This window comes from Vipera berus, assembly GCF_964194415.1.
Source record: "Vipera berus genome assembly, chromosome: 3".
Classification (NCBI taxonomy): Eukaryota; Metazoa; Chordata; class Lepidosauria; order Squamata; family Viperidae; genus Vipera; species Vipera berus.
The window spans coordinates 25,832,106-25,856,861 of NC_138204.1; the positions used below are offsets into that span (position 1 = coordinate 25,832,106).

Sequence of the window (24,756 nt, forward strand, 5' to 3'; positions counted from 1 at the left end):
TAAAAGTGATAGGAGAAGAGGGGATGTTTTCAATTGCTATCTTTATATAGGAGATAAGAAATAACACTGACACCTTTGGAAATGGAATCTGAGAAGAAATAACACTGACATCTTTGGCAATGGAATCTGAGATATAAGAAATAACACTGACATCTTTGGCAATGGAATCTGAAATTGAAATAGCAGGATCAGGTAGGTACTCACCCACCATCTCGGTCTTCTGTTTTGCATTATCATAATCTGCTCCAGATACCTCAACCTCTACAAATGGGCAAACAATTCCCCTTCCGTTTTTGGGAAGATGTCGTGCCCCCAAAATCTGGACAAGACACAGAAGGGAGAAAAATCATACTGTTAGATATATTTCTGGTATATTGAGCCAAATGGTTACACAGACTTCAGTTATCTACTTCCTAAGGCTCTTTAATACCAATAACATTCCAGTAGAAAAAAAACAATTAGAATCTGTGCAGGGATTAAGTTAGTGGTGTTCAAAAATGTTGAAATGCTACAATTAAAAATCTTTTTAAGGACAAGTTTTAAAAATCCTATGGCGATAGTGATCCAATGGAAGCCCAACTAGTGTGGTTAGTTAATGGCTCAATGTGTCATAGGAATCCAGGAAACACATTAACTAGTATCATGGTTAGAGTTCTAAGTAAACATAATTAAGGTTGCACTGCCAGACTGAAATAACTGGAGCAAATTAGCTATTATTGACTTAGGTTCCAGAATGGAAATGAGCCTTAATACACCTGGCCCTCTTACAATTAGCTCTCATTCCCTACTGTGCTGTATCAGTCACACTGGATAGGATTCATAAGTCCTTTATCTATATTGATATCCACTCCTATTTTTTTTCCTTAATAATCATAGAATTGCAGGCATCTGTTTGGTCTTCATTTCCCATCATCTTATTTATTTTTATTTTTATTTTAATTCCATTTATATCCCGCCCTTCTCCGAAGACTCAGGGCGGCTTACAAGCTTTAGCCAACAGGGCCAATACAAGGGGCAAGAAACATCTCAAGAGCCATACGTTGTTGTCTGCTGCAATAAATGGTGCAATTGCCAACAAAAACAAAAACATAGTCTGAGGGGTGTTTAGTGATTGCATCTTCTACATTCCAAGATGGTAGAATCCATGGTGTAGGTGAAACACACATGTGTTGTTGTTAGTTGTGAAGTCGTATCCGACTCATCGCGACCCCATGGACGATGTTCCTCCAGGCCTTCCTGTCCTCCACCATCTTCTGGAGTCCATTTAAGCTCATGCCTACTGCTTCAGTGACTCCATCCAGCCACATCATTCTCTGTCGTCCCTTTCTTCTCTTGCCCTCAATCTTTCCCAACATTAGGCTCTTCTCCAGTGAGTCCTTCCTTCTCATTAGGTGGCCAAAGTATTTGAGTTTCAACTTCAGGATCTGGCCTTCTAAAGAGCAGTCAGGGTTGATCTCCTCTAGGACTGACCGGTTTGATAGCCTTGCAGTCCAAGGGACTCACAGAAGTCTTCTCCAGCACCATAGTTCAAAGGCCTCAATTCTTTGGCACTCAGCCTTTCTTATGGTCCAACTTTCACAGCCATACATTGTAACTGAGAATACCATGGCCTTGACTATATGCACTTTTGTTGGCAGGGTGATGTCTCTGCTTTTTAGTGTGCTGTCTAGATTTGCCATAGCTTTCCTCCCCAGGAGCAAGCGTCTTTTATTTTCTTGGCTGCAGTACCCATGTGCAGTAATCTTGGAGCCCAGGAAAATAAAATCTGCCACTATCTCCATTTCTTCCCCATCTATTTGCCAGGAATTGAGAGGGCCGGATGCCATGATCTTGGTTTTCTTAATGTTAAGTTTCAACCCCACTTTTGCACTCTTCTTCTTCACCCACATCAAGAGGCTCTTTAGTTCCTCGTCACTTTCTGCCATTAGAGTGGTATCATCTGCATATCTTAGGTTGTTGATATTTCTCCCGGCAATCTTAATTCCACCTTTTGATTCATCTAGCCCTGCCTTTCTCATGATGTGCTCTGCATATAAGTTAAATAGGCAGGGCGACAGTATACAGCCTTGCCGGACTCCTTTCCCAATTTTGAACCAATCAGTGGTTCCGTGTCCAGTTCTCACTGTTGCTTCTTGACCTGCATATAGGTTTCTCAAGAGACAAATAAGATGGTCTGGTACTCCCATCTCTTTAATGACTTGCCACAATTTGTTGTGATCCACACAATCAAAGACTTTAGCATAGTCAATGAAACAGAAGTAGATATTTTTTCTGGAACTCCCTAGCTTTCTCCAAGATCCAGCATATGTTGGTAATTTGATCTCTAGTTCCTCTGCCTCTTCAAAATCATGCCTGTACTTCTGGTAGTTCTCAATCCACATACTGCTGGAGTCTAGCTTGTAGGATTTTAAGCATAACTTTACTAGCATGTGAAATGAGAGCAATGGTGTGATAGTTTGAACATTCTTTGGCATTGCCTTTCTTTGGAATTGGAATGTAAACTGACCTTTTCCAATCCTGTGGCCACTAGTTTTCAAATTTGCTGGCAAATTGAGTGTAGCACTTTTACTGCATCGTCTTTTAAGATTTTGAATAGCTCAGCTGGAATATTGTCACCTCCACTAGCTTTGTTATTGCTCAGATTTCCTAAGGCCCATTTCACTTCACATTCTAGGATGTATGGCTCGGGGTCAGTGACCACCCAATCGTGGTTATCTGGGATGTTAAGCCTTTTGCTTCCTTCCTTTCCTCAGCTATTTGCAAAGCTTCCTCAGACAGCCATTTTGCTTTCTTCCATTTCTTTTTCTTTGGGATGGTTTTGGTTGCTACCTGTTCTACAATGTTGCAAACCTCCGTCCATAATTCTTCAGGCACTCTGTCTATTAGATCTAATTCCTTAAATCTATTTGTCACCTCTACTGTGTATTCATCAGGGATATGACTTAGTTCATTTCTGAGTGGCCTAGTGCTTTTCCCTACTTTCTTTAATTGAAGCCTAAATTTTGCAATGAGAAGCTCATGATCTCAGCCACAGTCAGCTCCTGGTCTTGTTTTTACTGACTGTATAGAGCTTCTCCATCTTTGGCTGCAGAGCACGTAGTCAATCTGATTTCTGTGTTGGCCGTCTGGTGATGTCCATGTGTAGAGCTGTCTCTTGGGATGTTGGAACAGTGTGTTTGCTATGACCATCGTATTCTCTTGACAAAATTCTATCAGCCTTTGCCCTGCTTCATTTTGTACTCCAAGGCCAAACTTGCCTGTTATTCCGTTATCTTTCAGCTTCCTACTTTAGCATTCCAATCGCGCATGGTGATAAGGACATCATTTTTTGGTATTAGTTCTATAAGGTGCTGTAGGGCTTCATAGAACCAGTCAATTTCATCCTCTTCAGCACTGGTGGTTGGGGCATAGACTTGGACTACTGTGATACTGAACGGTTTGCCTTGGATTTGCACTGAGATCATTCTGTCATTTTGGGGGTTGTATCCCAGTATTGCTTTTCCTACTCTTTTATTGACTATGAAGACTACTCCATTTCTTCTGAGGGATTCTTGCCCGCAGTAGTATACCTGATGGTCATCTGAATTAAATTCACCCATTCCTGTCCATTTTAGTTCACTGATTCCTAAGATGTCGATGTTCAGTCTTGTCATCTCTTGTTTGACAACGTCCAGCTTGCCTTGATTCATGGATCTTACATTCCAGGTTCCTATGGAGAATAAATCTTTACAGCATCAGACTTTCCTTTCACCACCAGATGCATCCACAGCTGAGCGTCCTTTCAGCTTTGGCCCAGTCGCTTCATTCTTTCTAGTGCTACTAGTACTAGCCCTCTGCTCTTCCCCAGTAGCATATTGGACACCTTCTGACCTGAGGGGCTCATCTTCCAGCGTCTTATCTTTTGTCTTTTGGTACTGTCCATGGGTTTTCATGGCAAAGATACTGGAGTGGGTTGTCATTTCCTTCTCCAGTGGATCACATTTTGTCAGAACTCTCTGCTATGACCTGCCCGTCTTGGGTGCCCTGCATGGCACAGCTCATAGTTTCATTGAGTTACACAAGCCCCTTTTCCGCGACAAGGCAGTAAAGGGGAAACACACATATACACATAATTAAATAAGTCCCTACATAAAATCAAAATGGATTTCTAAACAAAGGGAGCCACCTACGGGTAGGAAATTTGTATGTCTGTCAACTGTCTCCCTCAGAGAATGATTTTTTTACTAGCAGGCCCAGTGATGGTTTGGTTCATTTAACATTTGTCTCAAGTAGTTTTTTGTTAGAGAAGCATTGGCCAAGTAGCAACTACTATTTTGGTTCTCTGTGGCTACAGGATTGCTCAATACACTGATCGAAGATCAATACCTGTACCAAAGAGCCGCAATACTCTATACAGAGAACAGATGGTTGTGGGCCTAATCCAAAACATGTATTTTCAGGGATTTTGATCCACATAGAACAAAATAAGTTAGTTCTTGATAGAAATATGGGTGTGGATATAAGAGCAGAAAAAAACAAGATTAGCCTTGACAACTGTGAATGTGGATAATGCAGTAGTGAAGAGGAGGCAATAGACAAAAGGAAGGAGTTGGAATGAGTCATGTGGGGCATAAGATTGAGATATATGTGATGTATGTTGCCTAGTAAGTCATGTCAAATGAGATATCCATGGCAATTGTGGGGGACATGGGAGTGAAGGCACTAGGAAAATTATGGGAGATGGGCCAATTCAAAGCTATTTGAAGGAAGAGTTGGAGAGAAGACTTTATTTTGACTAGAACAATGTAACATTTAAAGGTTATGAGTTTGATTTCTGCTAGAGCACACTTGTCCTGAAATAGTTTAGCAGAACTTCCAGAATGTGAGAGTTTGTTTCAAAGTAGAACATATATTCAGGGGTTTTTTTTGCATGACTTATTGTTAAACACATGTCTATTTGAGATGAAGTAAACAAAGCTGACAAAACCAAAGAATGCCATCTATGGATTTTTCCTCTTAAATGAAGTTCAGCTAGCCTAGCAGACTATCTCTCGCCAGGAACGAATTTTAGATGCACTCGTTCACCCAGGTCCTAAGCTACAAGAAACTGCTTGCCTTTCAAAAAGAAATTTATTTTCATTTATTCTTTAGAAGATTGTTCATTTTATTTGTTGATTTGTTTCAAAGCATTACTTGTTCTCTTGTAAATAGCTCATCTAAAATAAAGAGCAGTCTAAAAATAAAATGATTATTAATAATGGTAACAATAACAGCAACAACATGAAAGTAGTACAACATGTTCACTTTTAGTCTGTCTTTGAGAAGTCTGATTTCCTGTGCGGGGGAACCTTTACCTTTTTATTATGGAGTAAAAGTAAACCCTTCCAGCTGAATGACTGATATTTTATGCTTGAACCTGGGATATTTTTAATCTTAAACATAAAACATTGTACATCACAAAGCTGAGTCCCTTTAGACTAACTTTTTTAAAAGCAATAAACTACAATAAAACATCATTCAACTAATGGGAAGCTTAGTTTGTGTATAGGTGAACTGAAGGAAATCAGGGGAAGAACTGATAGAGTTTGTTTGTTGATCCCCACGTTCCTATAGTTGGGAATGTTTGATTTTTAAGGAAAAGAGTTGTGTAATTGAATGTTAAAGAAGTGAGGAGACAGAAAAGTGGGTGGGGGGAAGGTGAACACTGAGAGAGAAAGAGACAACAAAGGGAGCTGGTGACTGCCTGGATGATGGAAATGTGGGCAAGGAAAGAATTTAGTAGCAGTCTTAGCTGAGAGAATTCAGAGTTGGCTGGTAGAGAGGAGAGGGGGATAGAGGAAGATCAGGATAGGCTTTCTGGGCAAGAAATTTGGCCTAGAAGGTCTTGACTCAATTAGAACTACAAGCTGTTGGTGGTAGCACTGAGCTTATATTGAACATGGCATCAGCCAATATCATGATGGTAAAAGTGACAGAGAAATCTTCTCTTACTGCATCTAGTTATTGGCCTGCCTAGGTTTGTTCATGTGATGTCTCCATCAGCATTGGCTGTTGATTAAAATCAGCTCCAGTTAGTAAGGTATTTAGTAAGCAGAACTTACTTTTGCTTGTTATTTTTATTTATTTTATTTTTATTACATTTATATCCCGCCCTTCTCCGAAGACTCAGGGCGGCTTACAAGCTTAGCAGTAGCCTTCATTCTATGTATATGCCTGCTTGTTAGGGCTTTCACACCCCCCCTAAGCGGCATTATTACAAAGTCAGCTTAATTGCCCCCAACAATCTGGGTCCTCATTTTACCTACCTCGGAAGGATGGAAGGCTGAGTCAACCTTGAGCCTGGTGGGATGCGAACCTGCACTAATTGCAGGCAGCTGGTGTTACTTAAGGAGGCATCAGCCCACTGCTCCACTAAGGTTACAGTAGCAATGCCATGTGTTCTAGGACTGGTTTTAGGCCAGTGTTTCTAAACCATGGAAACTAGATGTGTGGACTTCAACTCCCAGAATTTCCCAGCCAGCAAGAATTCTGGAAGTTGAAGAGCAAACATCTTAAAGTTGCCACAATTGAGAAACACTGTTTTAGACTCTTCCAAGTACTCTTAGGAAATAATCCTAGAAGAAAAACTTGAGTTTTCTTTTTCAATAGGCATGTGACTCTAAAGTCCTTAAGCGTTTAAGTAGTTTTAAATAAGGTTTAGCTTAAGCCAATGAATACCCTGTAAACACATGTGCCTGAAAACAATTGGAAGCTGATGCTATTTCTGATGTAATGCTATGTTTAGGGTAACAAAAATGAATCTATGTAAATCTTGAGCTTAGTCAATAACATCTTCATTTTGCAAATCTCCACCTCCAGCATAATTGTGGAGATCAAAAGCATTTGCATCTATTTTTAAACTATGGTAAATTGCTACACCTTGGTAAGGGCAGATGGAAATTAGTATTATTTATAAAAACAAGTAAAAAACAAATCATGGCTTCAGGTGTTGTAGCATGTTTCAATAAATCAGTTTAAACCAAATTCAGAATCTATGCATAGTAAGAAACACCTGGTAGTTTAAACCAGGAAGTGGATGTCACCATCTCTTCCTTATGATAACATTTGGCTTACTATTTCAAAATGATATTACAAATTTAGCAGCATATACATCTTTTCATCCTGAATATGTGATTTTAAAAAGTGAAAGTTAGATAAATTCAGGGCTTTTTTTTCTAATTGAACGCTCAGAACGGAGTTCCGGCACCTTTTTTGGATTGAACCTTGTAGGGTAGGCAAGGCGGGTTGTGTGACATGTGTGAGTTCCGGCACCTTTTTCTTTTACAAAAAAAGCACTGGATAAATTACAACAGAAAAATGTCTGCAGACATATACGAACCATACATGTCTTATCTTTTCATGGTATAATGTAAGAATCTTTTGAAGCTCCAAGCAACGAAGGGAAAACAGAGAAAAGAGACACATTCAACCATAATAAAGTCAATACTAGAATTCATTCTAGTGATAATCATAAAATACACACCTCAATGGAGATGGAAAGTGGTATCATGCCACGCAGACTGTTCTTGTCAAAGGGATCAAAGATATCATCCCGCATGTTGGCTGGTTGCAACACAAAGCCACTTTGGCCTCCAGACATGAATAAAGCCTGATTCATCTGCATTGGCTTATCTGCAAAAACATAGGCATTTCGATGACAAACACCCCAACATCAGTAAAATAATATTGCAGTTTGGTAAAATAATTTATTTATTTATTTATTTGTTTTATATACCGCCCTTCTCCCGGAGGACTCAGGGCGGTGTACAGAGCAATAAAGTAAGAATACAAAGCAATAAAGTGAGAAAATTTTAAAACCCAAATCCATCAGGCCAGGCCGGCTTGTTGGAATAGATAAGATAATAGATAAGATAATAATAATATTTGAATAAATCTCTTCCTAAAATTTAATGTTTGCTGCTTAGTTCATAAATCCTGAATGCAATTCTCCATGCACTAAAGTATTAATTTTTTAGCATGTGAAAGATATCTAACCACAATATTTCTCTGCAGTTGTCATTTTATTCAAAATATGTTCATCTTAACTGGAAAAAATACTTTTAAGAAGCCAACATTTATACTCTTTAAGGCTATTGGCAGTTTAAGATGCACAACTTATTTACTTTGACTTTCTTATTGATTCAGCTTAGTCCCAGGAAAGAAAGGCTCATGTTGCTGGCAGTAGTATTGTTTATTTGATGTACTTACTGAAGTTTATATGTTGGCCCAACTGAAAATGACTGGGTGGCTAACAACTCCAAATACAATAAAAGGTTTTTAAAGAGACAGAAAAAATACAATACAATCATGCACAACAAACTTAGACAGGTACATAATTAACAGCGAACAATATGCAAGTGGCACAAAGATTAAAATTGTTCTCAAATGCCATAATAATGGCTATAGCAAAACAAAGCATAGTGGGGACTGTTTGAACTCAAGAGGAAAAGCAATTCCAGAAAACGTGGGCACCAATGGAGAAGGTCTGTGATAGTAACAGTCTTAAAGGATTGGGATTCAGAACATAAAAATCTGTGTTGTATCAAGCAGCAATAACATCTTCATGCAATAACATTTGCCAAGATGGTCAAAGTGTGGCCTTCCAAATATGGCCAAACTGTAGCCCCTGGCATCCATCATCGATGAGCATGAAGTCTACCAGGATGCCAATTCAACAACATCTGGAGGGACACATATTGCTCATTCCTGCCATAAGCCAGTCACAATAAAATATTCAGTAAAGAGTTGGCCTCACCTGGTGTCTGAAAGTTGAGCGCCACCAACTGGCTACCACAGATCCACATAGGGAGGGGATCATAATTGGAAGAGTCAAGGCGCTGTCCTTTGGGGTATATGCGGGAAAGCTGTAATCGGTTGTACTGTAGAAATTTCTTCCCTTTGATCTTGTTGACATACTTTTCTGCTTTGGTTTCAGGAAAAGATGACATATCTCTATAGCAGGCTCTTTCGGTGCCGATTTCTGTAGAAACAACAGGGAGATGCCAATCTGCAATAATCTTAATTCCTCACAAAATAAATGAGAATTTTTTTTAAAAAAAAGTTTGAATGAGATGTATATTTTTTTTAAGTCAGGATAGTCAGGAAAATTAGAGTAATGAAAACAAGTATAAAATATTGAATAAATGATGCAATTTTATAATGTTTCTAAGATTTTGATACAATATCTCAAAACAAATAAACTTGAAAGAGCCCATTCATTTTAGTTCCAGAACAATTTTTTTTTGTATTTTTCCACAATAGCAGTAAAACACACGAGTTTTGGAAGTCATATTGGGACAAAAATATCAACCTGCTGATACAAGTAATTTTTAAATCACAATGTTCACCAATCATTAGATTTTTGGGATAACCTAATTTGGGGATAATAATCTAATCTAAAAATCTAATTTTGGGATAATGTATATTTTTAATCTATTTAATTTTTGTAATTTTAACTATATTTATAATTGCTTTTATATAGGTTCGCCAGTTGCGCCCCTATCTGGACCGAGATGCTTTACGTACGGTCACTCATGCGCTCGTCACCTCCCGGGTAGATTACTGCAATGCTCTCTACATGGGGCTGCCCTTGAAGACCACCCGGAGGCTTCAGCTGGTGCAGAATGCGGCCACGCGGGTTGTGATGGGAGCATCCCGATACTCCCATATTACACCCCACCTGCGTGAGCTGCATTGGCTACCGGTTGCCCTCCGGTTGAGATTCAAGGTGCTGGTTCTTACCTATAAAGTCCTACATGGCTTAGGCCCGGGGTATTTGAAGGACCGTCTGTTGCCAGGAACATTTTCCCATCGCCCTGTGTGCTCACACAGAGAGGGCCTCCTCAGGGTGCAGTCGGCCAGACAATGTCGGCTGGCGACCCCCAGGGGGAGGGCCTTCTCTGTTGGGGCACCTGCTTGGTGGAATCAATTCCCCTGGGAGCTCCGGATGGCCCCAGACCTTTGGTCCTTTCGCCGTGACCTTAAGACATATCTTTTCCAACAGGCTGACCTGGACTGATGAGAAGAATTTTTTTTAAAAAAATTAATCCCATTTATATCCCGCCCTTCTCCGAAGACTCAGGGCGGCTTACAATCTAAGCACAAATCAATGTGCTTAGCAATAGCCTTCATTCTATGTATATGCCTGCTTATTAGGACTTTCGCCCCCCCCCCCAAACGGCATTATTACAAAGTCAGCTCATTTCCCCCAACAATCTGGGTCCTCATTTTACCTACCTTGGAAGGATGGAAGGCTGAGTCAACCTTGAGCCTGGTGGGACTCGAACCTGCACTAATTGCAGGCAGCTGGTGTTACTTAAGGAGGCATTAGCCCACTGCTCCACCAAGGCCACTTGGGGTTTTTAATTATGATTTTAAATGCTTTTATTGGTTTTAGTGGGACTTTGACATAATTTAATTCTTTTTTAATATCTGTATTCATTTGTATTTTATTGTTGTTAGCCACCCTGAGTCCTTTGGGAGATAGGGCGGCATACAAGTCTCATTATAAATAAATAAATATAGTACATTTATTTTTATTTATATGCTCTGGATAGCAAAATGGGTACGATATAAATTTAATAAATAGATAAGTATGTCCAGAGTCATGAATACTTACTATCTTCATCAAAGGGAACAGGACGACAGTAGATTACAAGCTCTGAAAGCTCCAAAGCTATCTTTTTCCTCCGTTCCATCATCTTTCCTTCAGAGAGCTTCCAAAATAATTGTTAAAACAGATTTCAGGGCTCATGACAAAGATAAGTAGCTTTGGAACTAGTACAATGTCCAATTATAAGTAATGAGAAACAGCAACATTCATCAATTATATACAATATTTTAGTTTTCCCGAGTTCTTTGTCCATTTATTTTCTCTTTATATTGTCTCCCTGTGAAGTTTACTGAGAGAGTCCTTGACAGAAACAACAGAGAATGTCAATGACAAGGACAGTAAATATGAAAATGAAATTTTGCTTTTCTGATCCATGTTTCTACTCCCATAATCAACAGTCCTTAACTTGGTCCACTGAAGAAGTCTTGGACTTCAACTCCTACAATATCTAGTGTGAGTCCTGTATATCTTTGAACTATACTGCTCAAAAAAGTAAAGGGAACACAAGATAAGACATCCTACTATTAAATACAGTACATTGTGTTGTTTAAGTGTTCCCTTTATTTTTTTTTGAGCAGTATATTTTTAACTGAGAAAAAGGAGGGAAGCAATGTCCTGTCAGGTTACAAAACTGAGGAAAGACACCTGCAAGAATAAGACGTTCTAATGTATTATTGCAATAAAGAGAATAATCACAATATTTGGGGCAATTCTGAATCATAACTATCCCCTTTTCTTAGTTCTGAATATAGCTCATCACGAGGAAAAAAAAGCTAGCCACATAGACACCTGAACACACAACCCAGAGTGTCAGTTTCCAACAGTCTGACAAGTATGGAGTTAGACCAAAACAGAGAATTATAAGCCTGAACAGATATTTCTGTGCTGCAAAGCAGAGGTGCAGGTCAAGGGGAAAATGTCAGCCAGGGAGGAGCAAAACCATTTCATTTCTCATCCCATCAAACCATCTTCTTTCCATTTGTCATTGCAAACCCCATTTGGAAATTTCTGCTGGAATAACAATAGATTCATAACCAAGAGCAGAAATGGAGATTGAGCTGCTCCTATAGATATTTCAGCATAGGATTCTTAGTCCTGATTTGCTAAATATGCCATATGGTCTTCTGTGTAAAAAGTGGAGCTTCTAACTGATAAAGCAATTCTCCCAAGATATGTCCAGCCCATGGAATCAGTTAATTTTTTCAAGGAAAATATCTAAGGAGTTTTACACTCATCATACTGTGGCCTGAATGAACTATATACGAGGACTTTTTTTTGACTCTGAAAAGGTGTTAAGAGCGAGCATCCTTTACCCTGGCATCAGCAGTTTGGGCTGCCTCTCGGATCTTCTTCACCCAATCCAACAGATCTTCATGGGTGTCAGCTGCAACATCCAGTGACCACCGTGAGACAGATGCCATACTAATGGAGAACACAAACATCCGGCTATTCTTCCCCTCAGGGCGGATAGCTACGTCAAGATGAGCAAGGAACAAAAACATGGGAGATTGTCATTAGATCGTCATAATCATCAACCTGTCCAGGATGAGCAAATGACTAAAATCTGGGTTTTGGCCAAAAAAATGTCTCAATAGCATCACCCATTAGAAAAATTTTAGAAGTTGAAACAAAAAACAGAAAATTAGATATATAAATTTTGTCCTAATTTCTTGTTATCCATATCACAATGGGCCATTTTCAAAATGAGTCTTGAATTTTTTTTATTTTTTTTTAAAATCCCATTTATATCCCGCCCTTCTCCGAAGACTCAGGGTGGCTTACAATCTAAGAAGCACAAATCAAATGTGCTTCGCAATAGCCTTCATTCTATGTATATGCCTGCTTATTAGGGCTTTCGCCCCCCCCCCCCAAGTGGCATTATTACAAAGTCAGCTTATTGCCCCCAACAATCTGGGTCCTCATTTTACCTACCTCAGAAGGATGGAAGGCTGAGTCAACCTTGAGCCTGGTGGGACTCGAACCTGCACTAACTGCAGGCAGCTGGTGTTACTTAAGGAGGCATTAGCCCACTGCTCCACCAAGGCTCTATATTTTTCAGTATCTAGCCCTTAATTTAAATGCCCTTTTTAAAATTCTATATACTGTTATCTTTTTCTCACTGTCTCTACCTTGTAGCTCTAAATCTATCACTCTATTTTTGTACAATATTTTAACTGGATGCAGAGAAGGCTAAACTGTGTCACTGATGCATTTACAATTGCTTATTTAAAAACCAAACTGGTTTTCTATCTGCAGGGCTCACTAACAACGAAGGAAGTTCAAGAGAAATGGCATAAAATGGATTTTTTTCCCTCCATAGCTTACCAATCTGACATGATGGTACATCCAGTACCCCTCTGAGTAGATCTCCCAGAGGACTGTTTTCATCTAGCTGTTGCTGGAAGCAAAATCATAGTATATCCGTAAAGATTTTACATTTCATAGTTTGCTCTGTCATATAAATTTCAAGACAATCCATTATTCATATTAATGCATTTTGTTTTTAAAAAAGCATACATATTACAAAACTATCAAAATGCTTTGCTTTGCCTTAGCTACCACTGTATTTACTCCCTGACACTCTATCCCTTTTCTGCTTCTGCATCTTCCCACACCTCTGCAATTTCTGGGTAGCAAGGATCAAGTGGATAATAAATGCTGAAAGCCAGTAAAATAAATTTGAGCATTGCCTTTATGATGTTCGGAGGGAAAACAATTTAGCTACAGCTGCCCTTCATTTGCAAAAAACAAAACAAAACTATGTTTCTAAATGATGGTACATGAAGATAAACAAACAACAGGGGCAAAACACTTCTAGCTTAAATCCTCCTCTGATTTGTGCACATGATTCATGCAGATGATCTACACATGCATTATTCATTCCTAAAGGCGTCTTTACTGTTTGCCACAGCAAGCATCCATCTGCAGTAGGGGTTATAACCTAGCACATAATGTTGCACATAAAATGCTTTAGAATGAGAAGGGAGGGAAGGAAAGGAGAGGGGAGACCAACTGAGAGCAGACAAGGAGATGAGCTAGATACTGCTCCGTTACTGATGGTACATTTGCTCATATAAGATTGGGTGGGCAACCTTAGACAAAAGGATGGGGTCTTCAGATAGCCTTTTTTCAAGGTAATATTCAGACTGGAGACTGGATTTTTTTGGAAGAAACTTTGAAATGTTATAGTTCTCTGTCCCTTTCCCCAAAACAAGGACTCACCTCTCTCTCAGGCTCCAGGCCAGTTGGACTAGTTATTTCTTCTACATAATTAGAGGGAAACCACAGTTGCTTCTTACCCCCATAATCTCCTCTCCACCTGAGAAAAATTCAAAGCTCACGCAAACATGTACACATTCTACAGCAATGTTACATTACACACCAAATTAACCTTAATTGCAGCTTACTAAACTAATTGAGCAGAGGAGAGACAGCATCCTCTCTGAAGAATATATTGCTCAAACTAAAGGAAATGAAATCCGAAACTCCCTATTGTGTGTAGGAAAAACCATTAATCTATCAAAATAGTTTGAATTCAAGTTAAAGTAACCCTGAACGGGAGGCTTAATTCAAAACAGAATCAGGATAAATATTAAGATATAATTAGGAAAGAATATGCAGTGCACAGCAGAGAAAATAATAGGGGAGAAGAAATAACTAAGTCCATCAATTTCTTCTCCTGAATTTAACTCTTTCCTAGCTACTTTTTAATAATATGTCAACAGTCTAGCTCTAGCAGGTGGACACATGTGAACCTGTTGATAAACATTTCTTTAACTCTATGCATACAAATTATATAAACTCATTTTACATGCTTCAATCACATAATGAAACAAAGTGCCATTAAACTAATATCAGAAATGGAGAAATCATCAAATCTTTCCTGGGGGAGCATAAGAAATATTTCATTATCTTCAGAATGATAGATATACCCACCAGCCTCCTTCTTGTTTTTCTACATTTTGGATGATTGCATTTTTTGTGAAGGTGAGCTCATCTTCTCGCTGTGCTTTGTAGTCAAACAGAGCTTTGACAGCACACTAAAAGAAACGCACAAGAATTAGGCCAGGTAACTATGGCAATACTTGGGATGGCTGTACATATCTGTGAAGGTGAAGCAATTCTGCTAAGGAGTTATAGAAGAATCTGTTTGTCCAGATATCTTTTTCTACCTACTTTTGACAGGATGAGTGTGTGTGTGTGTGTGCGTGTGTGAGAGAGAGAGAGAAAGAGAGAGAACATTTGTAAAGGGATGTGTCACGATCTGTAATAAGCCAACAAAGCTGTATTGTAGGCAGTCCTCAACTTACAAACTTATGATAGACCACCAGAAGGTAGCGTTCAACCCAATCCTGAAGTTCCAACAACTGTTCCCTATTACATGACCACATTTTGATGCTTGGCAATTAGCCTGCCTTTATAGGTGTTTGCAGCCTCCTGCACTCACATTACCATGATTTACAATGTTTTTGCTGAAAAGTGGCATTTGCTATCCATTTTCGGCAAAAATGCCCACGAGCTTAACAACTGTGATTCACGACCATGAGTGCAAAAAAGGTTGTAAAATCAGGATGGTTATGTGATGACTCACTTTACAATCATCACTACTTATGACCAAAAAAAGCCAACACAATGCTAGGCTGCATTAACAGAGGGATAGAATGAAGACCACTTGAAGTGTTAATACCACTTTACAATGCCTTGGTAAGGCCACACTTGGAATACTGCATCCAGTTTTGGTCACCAAGATGTAAAGAAGATGTTGAGACTCTAGAAAGAGTACAGAGAAGAGCAACAAAGATGGTTAGGGGACTGGAGGCTAAAACATATAAGGAACAGTTGCTGGAATTGGGTAAAAAGGTTCCCCCGCACATGTGTGCTAGTCGTTTCCGACTCTAGGGGCCGGTGCTCATCTCCGTTTCAAAGCCGAAGAGCCAGCGCTTGTCCGAGGATGTCTCTGTGGTCATGTGGCCGGCATGACTAGACGCCAGAGGTGCACGGAACGCTGTTACCTTCCCACCGTAGTGGTCCCTATTTTTCTACTTGCATTTTTACGTGCTTTCGAACTGCTAGGTTGGCAGAAGCTGGGACGAGTAACAGGTGCTCACTCTGTTACGCGGCGCTCGGGATTCGACCCGCCAAACTGCCGACCTTGTGATCAACAAGCTCAGCGTCCTGAGCCACTGCGTCCCTTATTGGAATTGGGTATGTCTAGTTTAATGAAGAGAAGGACGAGGGGTGACATGATAGCATTATTCCAATATCTCAGGGGCTGCCACAAAGAAGAGGGAGTCAAGCTATTCTCCAAAGCACCTGAAGGCAGGACAAGAAGCAACGGATGAAAACTTAATCAAGGAGAGAAGCAACCTAGAACTAAGGAGAAACTTCCTGACAGTTAGAACAATTAACCAATGGAACAACCTGTCTCCAGAAGCGGTGAATGCTCCAACACTGGTAGTTTTTAAGAAGAGACTGGACAGCCATTTGTCTGAAATGTTATAGGATTTCCTGCCTGAGCAGGGGGTTGGACTAGATGACCTTCAAGGTCCCTTCCAACTTTATTATTATTATTATGGGTAGCTTAATTAGAGTCATGAATTGAAGACTATATGCAACGTGCTCTGCTACATGATTACGACATATACAAATATGGACAAGCTACCTATCTTACTTTTTTTTCTTGTATTTGGGGGAGGGGTAGGTATTTTTGTTGATTATGGTAAAATTATTACCTGTAAAATAACTTTTACCACAGTTTTCATATATGTACTTCCTACCTCACTGATTTTTGGCAACTGATTGCATCTCAGGTTTAATGTTTGCTACTGAGGTTCCTCCACCCTCATTATATACACAAACCAGATAGTTTTGCTAGTGTCTCTGGAGTAGAAAAGTGTGAGTGCATATGTATAATATAGTAAACTAACATTTGCAGAAAGGAAACATTTAGAAAAATAACATGCTGATCCCTTTTAAAATCTTCCTTACAAAAATATGTGCAAGAATATGGAAATTACAGCACATAATTCAAATTCATTCTTGCTTCTGCCAGCTGGTAAGTTTCCTGTGCTAATTAGAATTAGAATATCATATCATTCTGATTAGAACTAGGCTACCATGTTTCTTAAAATTATAAAAAACAATGTTCATAGAAAATTAAAACTATAGTGTTGAAAATGGGAGATTAATATACCCCCCTGCAACTTCTTAAAACAAACTATCTATTGCTATTATTAGTTCTGACAGGTATCTAAAGCAAAACTGTTTTATAGTTTCTGCACAAGATCTCAAAAAGACTTCCAAGCATGGTAGGAAAATTTTTGTTAGCCTAATCAAGATATAAACCAAGAAGTTAGGGAAAATACCTTAAACGTTGGCATAGGATTGGCCTCCACATAAAATCCCGGATTCCGTCCTTCATATAGAGCACCATAATCTGGTTCCTAACAAACACAAATGCAATACAATCCTTTGTATGCTTCTCATTTGCTAATTATTTAGGTAAGGCTTCATCCAAAATTGTTTTAAAATGTAATAGAATCATTTAATGAGATAAAACAAAATACAGGAGGAATAAATCCATGGCATGAAAGTTGGCTGGGTAACTTTGGGCCAGTCACTCTCTCTCAGGCCAATTCACCTCAGAGTAATAGTTGTAGGAGAAAGAAAGAATATTGTCTGTGTTCTCCAGTTTCAGTTATTTGTAAGAGTAACAAAAGTGGGGTATAAATAAATACCAAAATAAAATAAAATAAAATAATAATAATATAAAATAAAATAAAATAAAATAATAAAATAATAAAATAAAATAATAAAATAAAAATAAAATAAAATAATAAAATAAAATAAATAAAATAAAATAAAATAAAATACCTTTTAAAAATCTCTCTGAAGAAAGAAGAACAAGGTCAGTTATCAGACAACGAGAAAAAAAATAAGGTTTTTTAGGTACCCAGCCGTACCACAAAATCTCCAATTAAGATGATCTTTTCCAGGAAGTGAAACTCTTAAAAACACCAAGTATGGTCCTAACTATAAAACAGAAGGAAGATCCTGGCTTCCAAACAGTGGAGACCTAGTGCCATACTTACTGCTGTCCCAATCTTCTCCAGTGTTTCTTCATTAATAGGATATCTCAACTTCATCTTGCGATACAATGGGTGTTTCTCATAATAGCTGATTAAATCCACCAGGCTGTCAAATTCTGAATTGCCCAAGATGATTGTCTGACCATCTTGCTGCACACGGCAGTGCTTAATCTTTCCTTCAGCTCTAGAAGATAAAAGACCAGCCCAGCAACTAATTTTCTAAATAACCATGAGATAGTGGTTGAAGAATACTGCACATAGGCAGGGAACATTTCAGTTTGTGCAGATATAAAAATTAATCCACAGCACTTGGCAAATGTACTCACCGAAAAGAGATTGCATAGGAATTTGACTCACTCCTCTTGCGCACCAAAAAGGCTCCATCCCGGGGCACCCTCATCAGCATGCGCTCAGCTGAATTCCGAGTGAGATTAGCATGGTACCATCTGGAAATAAAAATAAAATAATTTAGGTTATTTCCTGGCAGCAATTCCTGAAAGGTACTTGGATGCTAAGATTAATTTTGCTTCAAGAAGGGAAAAAAAGAAAGAAAAAAGTAGATACTAGGCTGTTTCCCTGTAGGTTTTGAGATATGATTTATCCCCAAAATTATTGGATTCAATATTACAAGCCAAGGCTTTTTTTCTTTCTCAGCCCTGGTAGAAAAGTCAGAAACAAGTCACAGATGGATTCTCCTGCAAGCTCTGGATTATCAGTTATGACTCCACTTCAACAAAGACATCCTAAAATGTTACATTTGTGCCAACATTAAATACAGTCTAAATGTTAACCAGTATTCCAACTTGGCATGCCTAGTTACCACAAGTGTAGACTTGGTGATTGTGTGGGCTGTCAGGAGGTAATAATTAAGAAACCAAAAAGGAGGAAAACAAACACGATTCTATGGCTTATTCTTAATTGTAGATAAGTAACAAGAGTTATATCTGCACCAGGCCAAGGATAGCTGACATTTGCAGACAGAATTCTATCAGAATTGAAGGATTAAAACATTTATTTCAGTCTCTATATTGATAAAACTTTGAAAATGTGTCTGTGTCCTAGAATAATGGAATAAGACAAGAAAAAAGGCATTCTCAATTGTGAGACCCCTCTCACAGCATCTCTTTCTTAGAGAAATCTGACTGGCACCAACCATAAAGTCACCGAGGGAGGAAGGGAGGGAGACCAAGGAGAGAACTAGAAAGTGACTCCTTCGTTGGCTTACTCTTTGCTCTCATGTGCATTTGTCTGGGGCACGGGTTCTGTCAACCTCATTTCAAATTCATTGCATCTGAGTGGCACTTGCTGGTAATGAGTAATGAGATCATAGAGGCTATTGAATACCAGGTTATCAGTGAGGAAGAATTTGGGGCTGCCAGCATCTTGCCGGGAATGGATCCGGCAGTGCTGCACTTTTCCATTGCGCCTGTGTAGGAGAAACAACAAAACAAAGATTGATTGTGTTATCCTAGACATGGTTATCCAAAGATAAACTCATCATATTCAGTGCACATTACTTTCCAGTGGATATATTTAGAGTGGCAGCTTAAGTTTGGTTTTGTTTTTTTTAGTGTCTCATTGTGGATTATGTTTGCCCAACAACACTAATTATACTGCCAGAAAATAAATATGAGAGAATGAGTCAGGTAATGACTGTGGGCTGCATATTTGGTAATCCAATACCTTACTTTCTTTAACTTAGTGGGGAGGGGGTGGGAGGAACAGAACTATTCTGCTTGCTTGCAATGAATTCTCTCCTTGTTCAAGGCATCCTTAGGTGTTTGTGCAATGCTGAAAACCTATTTCATATAACTCAAACAAAGAGGATACAGTAGCCATATGCATTACAGCCGAATCTGCAGTGCCCAACCTAATCATTAAAAAGGAGAAAACCAGAAAACCTTGCCCATCCTTACATAAATCTGTAGCTTCTATTGTTTTGTCAAGCTCTACCCAGATCAATTGTTGACTCAGAAAACTTGCAGGCAGAGATTCAAGAACACAATTCTTGACAAGCTAGTTTTACTGCCAATATTAGAAACAACCAATATACCGGAAACCAACAACAGCGAATTATAGGATATTAGTCCAAAGGCTTAAATCTTAAATCTCCTTCTTCCACCCATGGATCTTAGTGGGCTTTCCCTATTCTAGCCCTGCTATAAGTGAGCGTGTAGTAAGATTTTTTTTAAAAAACCCTACAAAAACAGATACTGTACGACCAAATTCTTTACTCTTTTGCAAAATAAAACAACCACCTCTACTTTTCTCTATGAATAAAACCTTTTAGTTTGAAATGGCTGATTTCATGGTAGTTTGCAAAAGCTTTCAGTAACAATGTTGTAATGTAAAAGTTTGACAATTACTACTGTAGTTGACTCTGCCATTATTTATTGGATAATGTATAAGATTAGATTACTGCATAAACTACAGATAATGGACAAGAAAGAATGAATGAACCTTTATTGTCAAAGTACAACCATGTATACATTGAGATTGGCTGAGCCTCCCTTCGTGCCCCCACCCCCAACTCACAGTGATACAAACCCTCCATCTTATTACACCATGTGAGCTAATTGCACAACACACCGGCCTCACAAGTCAATTATGGATAAAGTTTATAAAATTATTTCCCATTCAAAAGCCTAACAGCCCATGGATAAAAGCTGTTCTTCAGCCTGTTGGTACGGCTGGCTATACTCCTATATCTCCTACCCAATGGTAGGAGAGTAGAGATACCGTCCAGGGTGTGAGTCATCCCTGAGAATTTTCCTCACTCTTCCAAGGCAGCGAGCCCTGGCAATGTCATCCAGTGGTGTCAGGGGACAGCCCACAATGTCTTGTGCTGTGCTCACCACCCTCTGTAATGCTTTCCTATCCGCGGCTATCAGACCAGCATACCAGACCACAATACAGTATGAGAGGATGCTCTCTATAGTAGACCGGTAAAAGAATAATAATAAAACAGGATATGCTTGCAAATATCCTTCTATTTGGAATTCTTACCTAAACCTGGACAAATATGCAAATGTATTATTTTCTTAACAGACATACTCTTTGGATCTCATAGATGTAGAACTAATGATTGTATTATTCCCCTATTGAATGTGAACATTTTAGATAACAATTCCATGCCCAAAGGGTTCTTACCAGAAGGAAAGAGTGTAATCACCAACAAAGGTCTCACTTTCTCGCACCAGAAATGAGCCATCAGGGGCTCCAGTGTCTACACAATATTCCATTAACAGCCTCTCTGCTATGTGGCGGCCATCACGCCCTGCTCCCAGTTTGCCATGGAACCACTTTTCAGTGGAATGGAGTTCAGTGCTGTTGCTTGTCTGCCATGTAAATGAAAAGCAAGCACTTGATTTAGTACCCTACAGACCAAGAGTGGCTGAATGAGAAGGTAGAAAGACACAATTATATTAGTTTGGAAGGAGAGCAATTTCTCTTTTCCAAGTTTTAGACATCCAAACCCAACATTTACCACAACAGGAAACCATTATGTCCCGAGTTTCCCCAAATCTCTTCATTCTGTTATTGCACCACAGCATAAACAGATAGGGCTCAAGTCATGTATCTCTTGCCTCCAGGCAACATGAGATGCTAACATTTCTGAAAATAATCCACTTAAAGCAAACAACAAACCATTTTAGGAAGTTGTATAAAGTAGCCTTTTATGTTTATAACTCATAATTGTTTCTGGCTGTATGCTGTACTCAGAGTTCTTTCCTTTCATTCTTCAAAAGCAGAAACAGAGGACATTCCTCTGAAGCTCTCCTTTCTTAGCCCCTCTAATAAACTTGCCAGAAAAAGGAGAATGAGATTTCCAAACCTGAGTGGTAGGAGTGTCAGCCAGCAAAATCCAAAGTATTGGGACTGGGCAAAAGTTTGGATTCAATTGGGAAGAACTGGTTCACATTCAGAATTGAGAATGCAGCATTTAATGTCTCATTTGTTTCTAGGATTGCATAACTGCCATGGAAAGTCTTCTGCGTGCTAGGGACAAGGGCTAAGCTGCTTTAATGAGTCTCAGACAAGTGCTGCCTTTGTTCTACACGTTCTGAACAATTACTTCAAATCAAATCAAATCAAATCAAATCTGAAGTCTCATAGTGTTCTACAAAGCACATGTATGCCAATCTTCTCCAGCCCTCTTCTAGTCCTTTCATGACTGCAAGCAGAAAGTATTAATATGCCCTTCTTCTAAACCAGGCATGTGAAACTCGCAATGTCACGTGACATCGCACGCCGTATCGGGACTTTTCCCCCATTGCTGGCAATGGGGTGGGTGCGGTTTTGGTGTGACGCATCTGACCTGCGGGCCGGCAGTTTGACATGCCTGTTCTAACCCTTTCCAGACCGACCTTACTTCTAGCTTTCAATTTCCATCCGTGTTAAGTAGGAATATAATTACAAAGCTACATTCTTCCCACAGGAAATGGGTAAAACTGAACACACAGCTCCTTCCAATTCAAGAACAAGTAGTTTCTTCCAGATTTCTTCCCATCAAAGACTAAGAAGGATGAAGATATCCAACCCCTTCCCAATATGTCATAAAATAGTACAAATGCAGAACACACGTAATGGAAGGGACCTTATGGGTAATTTAATCCAACCCCTTGCTAAGTGCAGAAATGCACAAAACCATCCTGCCTCTGCTTGAAAATCTTTAAAGAGGGTGAATCTACCAATGGTCTAGGCCAGGGGTAGGCAACCTTGGCTCTTTTATGACTCATGGACTTCAACTCCCAGAATTCCTGAGCCAGGAATTCTGGGAGTTGAAGTCCATGAGTCATAAAAGAGCCAAGGTTGCCTACCCGTGGCCTAGGCAGAATGACTCACTATTTAACTGTTCTTCCCATCAGAAAATTCTACAATTTAGCCATCTTCGCTCACTCTCATGTCGGAAGCACCTAGGAGCTTCCGGGATATGTTCTTTCACATACCTCTCTTTGCTCCTCTTCCTCTTCATTTCCTAAATCACTGGTTGTCTCTCCAGAGTAATAGATTTTACTGCTGGTCAAGACAAAATAATGAGGATTCCAGTCCTGTAGAAACATACAACAGTAATTAAGTTGATCCTGGAATAGTTTCCTTAAAGGCCAACAGCCTTATAAAATTCACTAATTTGGACTAAAGACAACGCCGTAGAGAAAAAAACATTAAGCTGAGACTCTCATGAATTAACTTCTAAACACTGGTTGTTAAAAATGAAATGTTCAATTCAAAGAATGATTTGCTGATATTAAACCAAGAGTTGTCTTGACGCTTTCCTCAAATAAATTTTTCAAGTCTGCAGCTACTGTTTAATTGTTTAACTAGGGACGCGGTGGCTCAGTGGGTTAGGACGCTGAGCTTGTCGATCAGAAGGTTGGCAGTTTGGCGGGTCGAATCCCAAGTGCCGCCAAGTGTTTGTGTGTGTGTGTGTGTGTGTGTGTGTGTGTGTGTGTGTGTGTATATATATATATATATATATATATATATAATATATATATATATATATATATATGGAAGATATGTGTCAAATACTTGTTAACTATTTAGATTACCTTGCTTGTTAACTATTTAGATTACCTTGCTAGGCCCCAAACATGGGACAAATCTTTATTTCCTGTTTCGGCCTAACCGAAGGCCATCGACAGGCAGTAGTCACAACTGTTTACTGTTGAAGTAAAGAAGTATTGCTTCATCTGGGGCAAGTACTACCTTTTGTAATAGCTTTATATCATTCTCACAACTCATGCGCATTTTAATGCCAGACACGTGTTATTATTGAAGCAACCTGCCCACATCATATGGCAACATTCAAGAGTATTGACAAAGAGAAGTAAACTTGTCTCTTCTGTGTTTTTTCAGTGTGGCAAGACATATTATAATGCCACAATCTGGATGCTGTACTGAAAGTGGCAGGAAAAGCTTTGCGTGAAAGAAGCAGACATTTTCAGCATCCCTGTCAAGTTGAGTCAGTTGACCAGGGCACACAACTTTATCAGGCCAAGAACCACTCTGGGCTTTCAAATACAGTAAGCACTGCAAGCTGGATCAAAATGGGTGGAGCTGAATCAAAGAAATAGGGCCACAAGAATATTAATGTAATTAAATATATTAACACGATTACTGAGAATCGATTCAGTGTAGTGGTTAAAGGCACTGGAGTAGAAACTAGGAGTGTGAGTTTTAGTCCTGCCTTAGGCATAAGGCCAACTGGATGACTTTGGCCAGTGACTCACAGCCTAGGAGGAAGGAGTTGGCAACCCATTTCAGAGAAAGGCTGTCAAGAAATCAAAACTGATTTGAAGGCACAATAATATTATAAATAATTTTAAAAATCCAATGTATTTAATATTTTTCTCCTTCTGTCAAATTAAAGCAAGAGTGAATATATTTTCCCCAGGCCAGAGATATGGAACAGCATGCTACTGATCCACTGTCCAAAAGTTACATGCAGATCTGTCTGCCATTAAAAAAAATTACAATTACAATTTTGTAACACTGGTGACTCTGGGAACTATACTCAAGGATTTCAGAGGATATAATATTTCAAAGTCATTGACTGTATTAAAATTATAAAGCCAGATTTGGAAATTTCTGGGGAACTGTGCCCCAGACTAGGAGGGGTGTGTATATGGCTCTAGAATGGCAGCTTATGTAAGATTGTACAAATGAAAGCAATACAAAGAAACCTACGTGGTTGATGGGGTCTTCCAGATAGAGAATTCCATTCTTTATTGAATTGCTGATGTCATTCTCCGAATACACTGCAGATGATGGTACTTCTTCATAAGCACTACCCTCAGCCAGTTTCTTGTGCTACAGCAAGAAATATACGTGTCAAGTTATTTTCATAAAATAATAAAAATCTAGACTGGAATTAGGAGAGGGCATGTAATCCACTGCAAAATTAACTATACTATCTTTTGTGATCCTACACAGTCATTTGTATTTCCCAGAAGAGCCAAACTCTTTCTGATTTGGTGCAGCACTTCTGGAAATACCAAGAGGGAGAGACAGAAGACTTTTATTTTTTCTGGTCTC

General features: G+C 39.1%; 1 protein-coding gene across 5 annotated transcripts in view; it reads right to left on the reverse strand.

The window, feature by feature from the left end:
- PLCG1 (phospholipase C gamma 1) overlaps nt 1–24,756 on the reverse strand; it is a 94,201-nt gene that overhangs the window by 11,920 nt on the left and 57,525 nt on the right. For 4 of the 5 annotated variants that reach the window (XM_081322590.1, XM_081322589.1, XM_081322588.1 and 1 more), the window contains 15 exons: nt 24,409–24,531; nt 22,668–22,769; nt 20,869–21,056; nt 18,944–19,144; nt 18,045–18,164; nt 17,722–17,902; nt 16,996–17,073; nt 14,567–14,670; nt 13,853–13,949; nt 12,956–13,028; nt 11,944–12,101; nt 10,637–10,733; nt 8,774–8,998; nt 7,502–7,650; nt 205–319 (listed from right to left, as the gene is read on the reverse strand). In XM_081322590.1, coding sequence (XP_081178716.1) covers nt 205–319; nt 7,502–7,650; nt 8,774–8,998; nt 10,637–10,733; nt 11,944–12,101; nt 12,956–13,028; nt 13,853–13,949; nt 14,567–14,670; nt 16,996–17,073; nt 17,722–17,902; nt 18,045–18,164; nt 18,944–19,144; nt 20,869–21,056; nt 22,668–22,769; nt 24,409–24,531 — 2,011 coding nt within the window. The remainder of the gene's footprint in view (nt 1–204; nt 320–7,501; nt 7,651–8,773; nt 8,999–10,636; nt 10,734–11,943; nt 12,102–12,955; nt 13,029–13,852; nt 13,950–14,566; nt 14,671–16,995; nt 17,074–17,721; nt 17,903–18,044; nt 18,165–18,943; nt 19,145–20,868; nt 21,057–22,667; nt 22,770–24,408; nt 24,532–24,756) is intronic. The other variant, XR_014025800.1, reaches the window with a different exon arrangement.